At 43.8% G+C, this 12,899-nt stretch overlaps 1 protein-coding gene across 2 annotated transcripts in view; it reads right to left on the minus strand.

Annotated features, from left to right (window-relative positions):
- TTLL3 (tubulin tyrosine ligase like 3) overlaps positions 1-3,451 on the minus strand; it is a 50,162-nt gene extending 46,711 nt beyond the window's left edge. For both annotated transcript variants that reach the window (XM_068254011.1, XM_068254010.1), the window contains exon 1: positions 3,264-3,451. In XM_068254011.1, the coding sequence (XP_068110112.1) occupies positions 3,264-3,266 (3 nt within the window). In that variant the 5' untranslated portion in view covers positions 3,267-3,451. The remainder of the gene's footprint in view (positions 1-3,263) is intronic.
- Between the last annotated feature and the right edge of the window lie 9,448 nt (positions 3,452-12,899).

A 12,899-nucleotide genomic window follows, 5' to 3' on the forward strand; every position in this document is an offset into this window, starting at 1 on the left:
ATGGGGAACAGAAAGCACAGAGCACACTGCCTACAAAAACCTGACGTTCTACCCCACTTCCTATGCGTATCCAAGCGGCCATTTCGGATGGGGACACATGGGCCAAGCATGTCTGGAGTGGAGCAGCAGTGACAGACGTGCTGGAGCTGTTTGGCAGAATGTCGGAGGTGGAGGTGAGGCCTACAGCGGAGGAACCTGATTCTACAGGTGCACCAGGTGCACCTTCTGCTGACCCCAACATTTTTTTTTTTTAAATTTCGCTATTTTTTGCCCACGGATCCGGATAGCAGCCTGATGCATGCCTGATACAAACGGACCGGATCTGGATCGGAACCGTACGGTTCTGATCAGGATCCGGTCCGTTTACTTGCCAAAACGCAAGTGTGAACGGGGCCTAAGTCAAAGGGCGATACATGAATTTTAGACACGTTGGCGGCGACGTTGCGCTTGCGCAGAACATCGGAAATACAATGGGGAAACCCAGTGACATACTTTCTGTCCAGCAGGGAGAACGTCACTGGGTGAGGAGCATGCGGGGGAGGGGGCGGCGCTATGCATATGACCCTGTGTCGGGCACTCTGTTGCAAGGTCAAATGATTGACATTTTCTGCATTGAGATGCGATGGGTGCGGGGCATCCCTCCGCAAGCGCACAGGCCAGGTGTAAAACCAGCCTTAATGGAAATAGGTTTCTGCAGCAAAAAAAACTATTATAAATACAGGTTCTGTGGGTGAAACTGCTGCTGCTTGGCTGAGAATTATTATGCTGTTCGGACCACAAGAAAGCAGGGAACAAACTGAACTCTCTGTGAAGGCTGCAGTCTGTAGATCTATTTATTTCGCATTAACTAATCTGCAGAAATGACACAAAGTGCTGCCACTGAGGCTGGTTTCACATCGTAAACCAGCGTTAGAGATGCGGTGCGTCGCTTTCGCTGCACCTCGTCGTTCCGTCAGAAACAGGCCTTAAGGGAACACCATGTTAGTACGCGGTTCTCCCTGTCTGGCCACCAGCCAAGCAGGAAGTGACATGCGCTTGTGGTCACTTCCTGCTTCGGGGTATGCGGAAATGCACGGAAGCATATTGTAAAAATACACTTCCGTGCATGTGTGCCGCAACGTCACATCGGTAATTTTTTTAAAATTCCCCACGTCGCCATAGACTAACATGACTTCCGGGCTGAAGCAGCTCGCCACAGAACGTCACTTCCGTTCCGCCGTAACGTGGAAGTATGAAGGTCTCCATAGACTTTCATTGCCCGGCAGTGGGGTGTGGTAAAAATACCACACCGCCCCGGTGTGAAAGGGCCCTCAGTGTTTACACACAACTAGGTCTTTTAAGCAAACTTTTCCTGAATGAGTACTGCTTTTCCTATAGCAAAGTCAATTTTAAAGCTTATTTCAGCAGCACAGTTGGGGGAGCGACTCTGATTTATCAAGAGCAGGGTTAAGGTGTGTACACACGCACTACTGTAAGGAACGACGGGTCCGTCAGACCCTTCCGCAGGCGTTCTGCCGACAGTAGAGCGTGTGTACAGTCTGTCGGCAGACTGATAAGGCTGTTTCTGAACGATCCGCTAATATTTTACACTCCATTGTTTTTAGCTCCACATGAACCAGAATTAGTGGGCACCTATCCTGGACTTTGCATGGGGCTAATCAGTCAGAAAGCTAATGATTAGTCATTAACAATTAGCTTTTTTGAAACTTTAGTCATGTGCAAAGTTCCTGGGCAGGGACGTAACTAGAAATCACTAGCCCACCCCTTCCCGCTTTCTGCACAGATAAACTGAGAACCAATGTTGTTCAATTGGGTAGTGTACACTTGAGTGTGTTTTTTTCCATTCAGATCAAAACAGACAGCAGTGAAGCACTGCACACATTTTCTCTATCAATTACAGTAGCTTCTGTGATAAAACATGCATGTTTTCACAAATATAGAGACACACATGGTGTGCAGAAAAGAAACCCATACAGAAAACCGACAGATGAGCTCCCAGCCTCAGCTTATTATACTCACTCTGCCCATCTCTGAAGGAGCAGATCAGGCTCTGCAGACTCCTCCAGCATTAGTATAGTACTCAGCACTTGGGGAGGGGTAAAGAGGCTGGGGGCAGGGCGCTGTATACAAGAGTCTGCTGCACACTGAAAGCAAAACTATGTATGATTCCTTATCAGTAGCTGAGCAGATTGTGCAGGGAGCAGAACGTTTTTTTTCTTCTCTCCGTGCCCTTAGTGTCAGTCTCTCAGGACAGGGAAAAGCAACATCTACCTCCCCCCCCCCCCCCCATGGGGCCCCCTGTGGCTTCTGGGCCCCCCTGCGGATGCATCCCTTGCATGGTCTATTGTTACGCCCCTGTTTCTTGGTGATAGTCTAATTTTAGAGAACCCAGCAGGAAACCTCATAGAGAAATTCCACTATCGTGATTAGGGGGACAGCACCCTCTCAAACTGCTAGGTTTCAGATGGGTCATAGTAAGCTACACTATTTGGCCAATCACAAAGCTTCATGCTGTAGAGGGTGCTGTGATTGGAGAACTATTCGCTTTGAGGTTTCTTGCTGGGTCCCCTAAAGTAGGCTAGTGCCAGTTCTTGCAAATTCTAGTTCCTGTACAGAAAATTGTCATGTAAAAGTTGAATTTTAACTCTATTTGGACCACAAGGTTCTGGCAGAGCCTTTTTCATGCCATTCAGTGATCACTGTGGCTCACAGTGATCACCTGGTATGGATCCAATGAAACTGGCTTCTTACCCATAGGAGGCTTGGCTGTCAGCTGCAGCAAGCAGCGATCGGCTTGGGACTGCGAAATGCAGCGGTGTAAAATCTACGCTGCATCAGAGATAGAGAGCCGCTGATGCGGCGTAGATTCTCACTTCCACACTCCCAAGCCGCTTAAGCTAATTTCTGATAAGCATTTCTGTGTGCAGAAAAGTATTTTCAGAGAAAATAGGATTTTTTTACATTTACCAGCAGAATCCTGCTTAGTTGCTGTGGACAGATGCTCCACTTTTGTTGTGGGTTTTCTTGTACTTGCTTTTGTACCACAGACTGAATATTGATACTAACAGTAATCAAGCAGCTGGTTTATCCATATGGAAAACAATGATTAACACGCAAACAGAACAAACACACATTATGTCTCTTCATACATATTACTATTATGTAGAATGTATAGAATGCTACATACTGTACATATTCTCTATCAGTTCACACAGATTCCATGCTAATACGGCAGGGTTGCTATACAGTGCTATAGTTCTTACCATTATAGTTCAGCAGTAGGAAGACCAACTGAGGATAATAGCAGCCCTAGCAGGGAGGGACAGGGACTCTTGTTACAGGGCTGGATGGCAGCTTGTCTCAGGATATGATACAATGAATCCCTGCACTATTCTGCCGATCCAAGTACCCTGTTTCCCTGTCCATGACACCTAGGCTTCTAAGGAAGCCCCTCCCCTTCTGTTTGCTGTCTCCAGGCAACCTTCTCCAGGACAACAAGGCAACACTATCCTGCAGCAATCATGGCGGCTTTCTGGGCAGCTCTGTAATCCATCTGAGCAGCCTGACTGACAGCTTGTTTGTCATAACAACCTGTAAACTCATTACAACCCCAAAGCACTTTACAGAGAAGGCTCTACAAGCAGATTACTGAGGTCTTATATTATTTAATAGTGAACAAAGAGAGGAATCAATAGGTTGCTGTTTGTGATGTGTAGCGAAGTCCTGAAAATAAAACTAATCATAGAAATCCAATTATTTATGTTTATAACTGGTTTTATTTATTTTTGAAAGAAAATAAACAGTGCTTCGGTCACACATGTAACATGGGCAGGAATGCAATGTTGCGCACAGTTTCTCCGGAGCATGTCTCGCACGGTGGGTTGCAGTATAAGGTAGACAGCGGTGGCCACAATACCATACAACTTGACAAGAAATTTGCATGCATCATTTGCAAAAATATACCCAGGTGCGCACCGTGCACTGTATTGCAACACATGGGAATGGGTGACTGCATTGGGAATGGTAACATGAAAGTGTACAGACATTCATGTTAAGACACCCATTAACTGTGCAATTTTTTCATCAGATGGCCATTTTCAACAAACTTTTTTTTACAATCTAATGTACAGAAACCTGCAGTGTGTGTGGCGAAAATCTGTAAAATGATTCTATGGTCAGTTGGAACAGAAAATGTAATCGATCCGTAAGTTGGATTTTACAATCCTATCTGAAGAGAGAAAATGCCCTAATTGACGTGATTATTGGAACAATCAATAATTACCTTCTGAATACGTAAAAAGTGCATCAGAAGATCGCACCTGATGAAAAAATTGTTGAGGACCTTTATACAGTTGCACACCATGTCTAATACGTTAGAACTGACTGCAGCGCACATAGGGCTTGATTCACTAAACCGTGATAACTCAAATATCACACCTTATCAAAGATATCACACCTTATCAAAGTTAACACGCCTTATCAGAGTAGCATAGTGAGCGCAAATAACTTATGCCTGCTAATTGGCAATGGCGAGAGCTCCACTCGTCCTGCCCTGAGCCCCTACGGGTTCGTAGCGCTCACTATGCTACTCTGATAAGGCATGTTAACTTTGATAAGGTGTGATATGTTTCCCTACTTAACTTACTCAGAATCGGCTATTTCCAATATCTAATGTCTACCCGCTTTCCCTCATCCTATCCTGCTTCAAAGCTTCAACTCGAGGGTATCCTAGAAGAGGGGGTGGGGGGGGGGGTGGAGAAGGGAAAGAGGGTGCCAAGGTGTGATACCCTGATAGAAGGATTATGTAGGTAATCATGCATGCTAAGTTTTATTTCCGTAGGGCCTCAGGGATGGGTTATGCTGGAAAGAAGTGGGGGGTAATTGCAGGTTTTTTTCCCGGCCTGTGGTTTGCTGCGCCCTTCAGGGGCCCCCCGCTCTGCCTCCCCGGGGTACCCCATACTTTTGTTATGCCTGGGGCCTTCGTCTGGCTTTACTCGGGGAGGGGGTGCGGGTCTCCCCCCCTGGTGGGGGCGCAATCCTACATGCAGGTCAGTGGTGCTATTTATAGTGTTATGTTAATGCGGACAGAGTGGTTTATGAGTTTATAATATATCCCTATTTTGTTCTATACTTCCAACGGAAGCAGTACTACTTGTCGCCATATTCTAGTGACGCCGTCCATAACCCCCACCCAGTGTGTTTCCCCACACTGACAATATATACCCCACTACAGAAGTGAGTGCGGCCCTCCAAGTCACACTCACGTGGGATTATATCCTAAGGCTATAAGCTAAAACTCTGAATCTCAAACAAACACGTATGCTGGTATCTCTCGGGAGGAACTTTCTATCCTTCTTTCTCCTTCATACTATCCCTATTCTACTCTTATTGTGTGTCTCCCTTTTGACCTCAACTAAGGGGGTCGCTCCGGGTCCATACGAGTCGAAAATCTTATTCAGTGTGAACCTGGGAAAGATGCGCACGAACCAAGCTAAAATAATTGGAGAGTGGTCTCATTCAATGTGAACGGGCTCAATACCCCGGAGAAAAGATCTATAATTTTCGACTTTTTACACCGTGAAAAAGTCCATATAGCATATTTGCAAGAGACCCATCTAAGAACCAACCACATCCCTCAGAGATTTAACTCCCGATACCCGCTTGCTTTTCACGCAACCTCTCCAACAACCAAAACTAAGGGGTTTCAATATTCCTGAGACCTGATATCCCGTTCACAAATGGAAGAGTCGACTCAAGACCCGGACGGACGATACCTTTTTATTAAAGGGAAAATTGCTAATCAAACAATCACAATGGCTAACTTATACGCCCCCATTAAACATCAACCTTCCTTCTTGTCCTCTACCTTAACCAAATTGGCTGACTTCACCAGCGGATTATCGATATTGGGGGGTGATTTCAATGTGCCATTGAATCCCCTTCAAGATTGCTCTAATGGGTCTACCACGCTTTCATACGCAGCCTTGCGTCATATCAAAATCCAATTACAGAAGTGGACCTTAATGGATCCCTGGAGGATATCCCACCCAAAAGAAAGGGATTTTACTTTTTTCTCCCCTATCCATCAAAAATATTCCCGGATAGACTCTTTTTTGTACCTCAGAGGGACTTGTCCCTGGTTGTTGACTCCGAGATTGGCTCTAGAGCTATTTCGGACCACTCCCCGGGCTTTCTCACCATTAGGACTCCCAACCCCCTTAACAAAAAGTGGAATTGGAGACTGAATCCTAATATTTTAGCAGAGGATGCTAGGAGACTTAAGATATCTGAAGCCCTAGAGGAGTACTTTCTGTTAAACACCAACCCCGAAACACCTAAACTTACAACATGGGAGGCACACAAAGCAGTAATCCGAGGCCACTTTATCAGATTGGGCTCTAGGCTTAAAAAAGAAAGGGAAGAAATGACTTTAAAACTGATGACAGAGGTTAATCGGTTGGAGCGTTCTCATAAGTAATCTTTAGCTCTATCCACTTTGGATGAACTAAACAACGCCAGAAATGCACTTGAGAAAATTCTCTACTCTGACGCTAGGTGGAAATTAATGTCTGTCAAAAAAATCTTTTACGAACACGCCAACAAAAGTGGCAAATACCTGGCTCGCGTGTTGAGAAAGAGATCACTTCAAACTCATATTTCATGTATCTCAAACAAAAAACAACTTCAGGTTTTTAAACCAGAGGAGATAGCAGAGGAATTTAAAAAATACTATGAATCTTTATACAACCTGCGACCCTTAAGTATGCCAAATTCACAACAGATTCAAAGATCCTCTGCAATATCTAACTTTCTCTCTCAACACGCGACTAGGTTATCTTTAGTTCAATCAGAAAAAGAAGACCTGGAGTCCCCGCTCACTGTGGATGAATTTCGAATGGCAGTACATTCCCTTAAACCTGGTAAAGCCCCAGGGCCGGATGGCCTCACGAGCCAATATTACAAAACCTTTACCGGTACACTTGCGCCTGCCTTTGTGGATGCCTTTAACTCAGTCACCCCTAGCACCACTCCCTCATCCCAGTTCTTAGAAGCTCATATAGTGGTGATCCCCAAGCCAGACAAGGATCCCCAACAATGCACCAGCTACAGACCCATATCCCTTTTGAACCTGGATGCAAAGATACTGGCTAAAATTTTGGCTAACCGCCTAGTCCCGTTTATCTCTAAATACATTAACCCAGATCAGGCTGGCTTTGTGCCGGGCCGTGAAGCAAAAGATAACGTTATGAGAACAATAAACATCATGTCGTTTGTTAAGCGAAAAGGTCTCAGGGCTTTCCTTCTCTCAACTGACGCCGAAAAGGCTTTTGACAGAGTCGCCTGGGATTATACCCAGGCGGTTCTGTCAAACCTGGGAATTGGAGACACCATGTGTAATCTTATTGGTCTGCTTTACACCAACCCATCGGCCAAAGTAAGAGTGAATGGTACGCTATCAGAAACTTTCCATATTACAAACGGGACTAGGCAGGGGTGCCCCCTCTCGCCCTTAATATACATACTTACCCTAGAACCCTTTCTCAACGCAGTGCGATCAGATCCGAACATACATGGCGTCCCCGTAGGCCCATCAAAGCACCTTGTTGCGGCCTTTGCTGATGACTTATTATTTTTTTTACAAAACCCTGTAATCTCTATTCCTAATCTAAATTCCAAATTCACTGAATTTGGCCAGATATCAAATTTAAAAATCAACTTCCAGAAATCACAAGCGTTAAACATTTCTCTTGACACAAATACAATTTGCACCTGTAAGTCTAGCTTCCCATTTCAATGGGTGCCAAATCAACTGAGATACCTTGGTATCAATATCACATCAGATCTGAAACGTTTATTCGAGGCCAACCTCCAGGTTATAGGTTCCACACTGAAAGCTGATCTCCATCGCTGGGGCAAACAAACTCATCTCAAATGGTTCGGACGAATGTCCTCCATCAAAATGAACCTCCTGCCTCGCTTCCTTTACATAAGCCAGTGTTTACCCATAGATCTCCCTCCCACCTTCCTTAAACACATCCAAGGGGAAATTAATAAATTTATATGGGGGGAAAAAACCCTCGCATCAAGAGAACAATACTCTCAATCCCAAAAGAATTGGGTGGGGTAGGTCTTTCAGACCTCCAGAAATACCACACGGCATCCCAATTAAGTAGGGTGGTTGAATGGGCTGTGGGAGATCACCCCAAACCTTGGGTAACGATTGAGCAGGAAACCACGGGGGTTCATGCATCAGCCTTAGGATGGGTGGACATACCACGAAAGATTCAGGTAGCCTGGCAAAATCATCTTATTGAGGCAACAGTTAAATGCTTCAGAAGGCATACCCCCTCCCTTGGTCTTACCAGATTAATAGGCCCGCTCACCCCTCTAAAAGATAATCCATCTTTCAAACCAGCAGCAGACATACCGTTCCTCGCATCATGGGACCCGACCAATCCCCCCAGAATAAAAGACTTCTTATCTGCTGGCAGAATTAAATCCCAGCGGGAAATGTCCATGTTAAGAGAACATGTACCCCTAACTAATTGGCAATATTTTCAAATTCGACATTTCTTAAGCTCCTTACTAAAAAATGGCAATAACTGGACTTCTTTGACCCCATTTGACAACTTAATCTTAAGTCCTGCCCCACACAGGCACCTGATATCTTCTATCTACCAGATCCTGGTGGCAGCTACAATTCCTGATACAATTGGATTCCAGGAGGCATGGGAGAGAGACCTGGGACATGCTATTGAAGATGAGCAGTGGCGGAAAATTTTCACTTTCTGCCATAAAGGCTCCCTAAATGTAAACACTCAAGAGCTAGGCTTCAAGATCCTTTCTCGGTGGTACAGAACCCCACAAGTACTGCATAACATCTTCCCTCTGTCACCCAACTCCTGCTGGAGATGTGGTGCTGTTGGGGGCGATATCCTCCATATATTCTGGTCATGCCCTAAAATTACCCCTTTCTGGACGGAAGCTCACCGACTAATGGAACTAATTTCATGGGATAGAATTCCCTTTGATCCAGCAACCATGCTTCTTCATAACACACAAGAACCCATTAAGTCATACAAAAGATCGATAACGATTCACCTTATTAACGCTGCTAGAGCCATGGTCCCCCTTCATTGGAAATCTCCCAACACTCCGTCCATCAGAACCTGGTTTAAAAGAATTGAATTTATCAAACAGATGGAGCACCTTATTCTCTTATCGCATGAGCGATCAGAGCAATACACCATGACCTGGTCGGTGTGGACGGAATTCCAATGTTCAGACACATATAACAAATTATGGAACCCCAAGATCGATAGGTGAGACACACATCTCCTTTTCTTCTTCTCTGACGATGCCACTTACATACTTAGGTTTTCGAACCTTCCTTTGTTGTTTCCTCAACCTCTCTTCTCCCTCCCGAGAGAGGACAGCAGCATATAAAAAGCCTCTCACAGAGAATTCACTTAGTTTTCTTTATTTTATCACTGGATTCAACCCTTTACTGTTTAATGTTTTTTATCTGATCAACGTTGACATTGCAATAACTGTAATACACTTGCTTATGCTGAGTTACCATACCCTTTTACAATGTCTGTTATGCTTGTTATGCATTTCTTCAATGTTCATTCTCTTTTATCGTGCATATTCTTGTTCACTGTTGAACTTTCTCAAATAAAGCTTAAATAGTGAAAAAAAAAAAAAAAAAAAAAAAAATCTTTATTTTTATCTGGTAAACAAGTAATAAGGTTTCTAACCAGGCAATCCAAAAGTTAAGTCACTATTACTTTTCTTGTTGATAAATGATCATTCCCCAGTTTACCCGACTCTTATTTGGTACATTGCTGCACAAAGGAAGTTGCCCCTGCCACACCTCTGTTCCTCTCTGAATGGCCAATATTTCACATGCTGAGACAATGCACTTTCTATTGCAGAGCTGGGTGGGAGTGCCTGAAGACTGGAAGGAGGGCTGCAATATAAACACAATCGGGCAGAGAAGAGTAAGGGAGGAAATGACATCAGGATTGGCTTCAAGATAGACACAGTTAAAATGAAGAATTCTACGAAGGATTTTCTTTTTTCTTTCTTTTTTACTATAGAAAAATCACTAAAATTAAAACATGGACAGTGCAATACATATGTTATGTAAGTAGAGCAATTATTCATCTACTTATATATGTGGTTTACTGTGGATAGTATGGCTGACAGCTCCTCTTTAAGTGGTTGTTATGTTGTCTCCCTACATACTCTTCTTCTCTGCATTTTGTCCTTCAATCCCTCAAAGGGGCTTGAGTCAAATTGTGGCTTTCATTGCTTTACAGGAAGGTTTGATGTACATGGTGGGTTGCCATTGTGACTGCAAGAAATCTTGATTCATTTATGGCTGAGTTCCAACAGGAGTGGAGCGGAGGACTACAATGCAAATATCATTGTACACAGCAAGATAATGTCTACATACTGTAGTATGATGCTGTATTATGGTCAGGGTATCATATGTGGATATCAGCTTTTGCTCATCAACAACACTGGAGGGGTATCTGGAAGCCATCTATAGCAGTAGAGTATTGTTTCATGTTAGCAGAAAGTTGTGACTTGGGATGAAACCATTTATTGGCTAACATTATTATAAACTGTTTTTTTAGCACCATCATCTTCTGTGGCACTGTACAGAGTAAGAATCAAACAGGTTTCTTTCCAAATACAGATATTGGTATCGTAAATTCAGACATTGGTAAACACATAAGTAGTAGACAATAGAATTGTTATAGTGACAAACTGACAACCATCACTGTGGCAACTTATCACAACTGCCATAATGTCAAGTGAACGGTTGACTGGTGGTGGTAAAGTTTAGCATAAATGTCTCCTGAATAAAGGTGCGTACACACATGCAACTATAGTCGTTTGAAACGATTGTTACCCGATCGTTTCAAACGACGATCGTTTAAAAAAAAGCAACCAACGATCATTAAGTCTAACGACGGACGAGCTAGATCGTTAAAAACGAACGATCTAGCTTGGCGGATTTTTTTCAATGACGGTCGTTTGCAAAAGTAGTACATCGTTGGAAACGGTCGTTCGTACTAGGCTTGACATGCGCATTTCGCTATTTCTCCATGAAACTTCTAATTTTTATGCGCAAGTGCAATAGTTGCTTTACGTGATGTAACGTTCGTTCTAACGATCAGATCGTTACACACATTTAAAAACTAACTTTACTTAGGTCGTTCTTTCATCAATTAAAAGTTCGTTCGTCGTTCACAACGAACGATCGTTGTCGCATGTGTGTACGTAGCATAAGGCTACATTCACAGTGGGGCATTGGGGTGTAGTCTAACGTAGGAAATTAAAGTCTATGCGACATTTAGGCCTGGTGCACACCAAAAAACGCTAGCAGATCCGCAAAATGCTAGCAGATTTTGAAACGCTTTTTCTTATTTTTCTGCAGCGTTTCAGCTAGCGTTTTGCGGTTTTGTGTAGCGGTTTTGGTGTAGTAGATTTCATGTATTGTTACAGTAAAGCTGTTACTGAACAGCTACTGTAACAAAAAACGCCTGGCAAACCGCTCTGAAGTGCCGTTTTTCAGAGCGGTTTGCGGTTTTCCTATACTTAACATTGAGGCAGAAACGCCTCCGCAATCCAAAATCTGCAGCAGCCCGGGAGTATGCGTTTCTGCAAAACGCCTCCCGCACTGGTGTGCACCAGCCCATTGAAATACATTACCCTAGCAGATCCGCACCCGCAAGCGGATCGCAAACTGCAGCCGAACCGCTCTGGTGTGCACTAGGCCTCAGAGTGCATTCAGTGCAATGCGATCCAATGGACTCTGGTATCCCAATGCAAAAAATGCAGTATGTTACCCCAGAATAGGTATGTTAACCATGTCGGTGAAGCAAACTTCTCATTGACTGACTGTTACACTGAATGTGGCCTAACACACACATAACGTGCGATTTTCCCCCTCCATTAAATTTAGCTAATTAAAGCCTTTAGTAGGCTATTCATTTATCAGCTGCCAGCTAATTGCTCATTAACGGATGACTTTGATGAGATCAGTTTCTTTCACTTTTTGGGTCACGGAAAAAGTTTCATGTCAAGAAATTCTTTTTACTCATTGCTGCATATCAGATAACGTGTACCTGAGACGATGTTAATGGCTGTATCTATACTTCCTCCAGCCCCATGAGGTGCGCAGGCTCCCTCCCCATCCTCTCCGGATGCTCTTAATATAGCTCCGGTAATCTGGCCGGCAGTAGGCTCTTCTGCGCATGCACGGGAGCATGACAGGGTGTGCCGCATATTCACTGAAGAACGTGGCCAGACAGGTTACCAGGAGCTATATTAAGTGAGTGGATCGGCCGAAGAGGACTGGGAAAGAGCCTGCGCACCTTATGGGGCAGGTAAGTATAAATACAGCCAAAAGTCACAATGCTACAAAAAAAGTGGTAACGCACATTAACGATGAGTTACCATCGCATAAAGCAGGTACAGTAAGGCATACAGGAAACGCAAAGTATTCTTTTCTGTACCTGGTAACTTGTGCGTTTACAGGTATTGCACTGCAGCAGTGTATTACCATAATGCTACACGTTACAATGCTACGCTAACGTCGCACTGTGAACATCACATAGACTTTTCATTACAGTGCGGTAAGCTGCATTATAAGGCTTTATACATACACAAAAGCACCACTAGATGTCAGCGTTGTAATTGAAACATTTTTTCTTAGAAGTGAGTGGGATATGGAGCCAAAATTCAAAACCCTGGTCTCCTGTGTCAGAGACAGGACCCAAATGAAAAATAAAAAAAAGATTTCAGAAATAAAATCTATTTTCTAAATTATAATAATAAATAGGAGCCTTTTATTCAGCTGCATGATGACAAATATAAAGTAT

The sequence above is a fragment of the Hyperolius riggenbachi genome, chromosome 9 (assembly GCF_040937935.1).
Source record: "Hyperolius riggenbachi isolate aHypRig1 chromosome 9, aHypRig1.pri, whole genome shotgun sequence".
NCBI classification, from domain to species: domain Eukaryota; kingdom Metazoa; phylum Chordata; class Amphibia; order Anura; family Hyperoliidae; genus Hyperolius; species Hyperolius riggenbachi.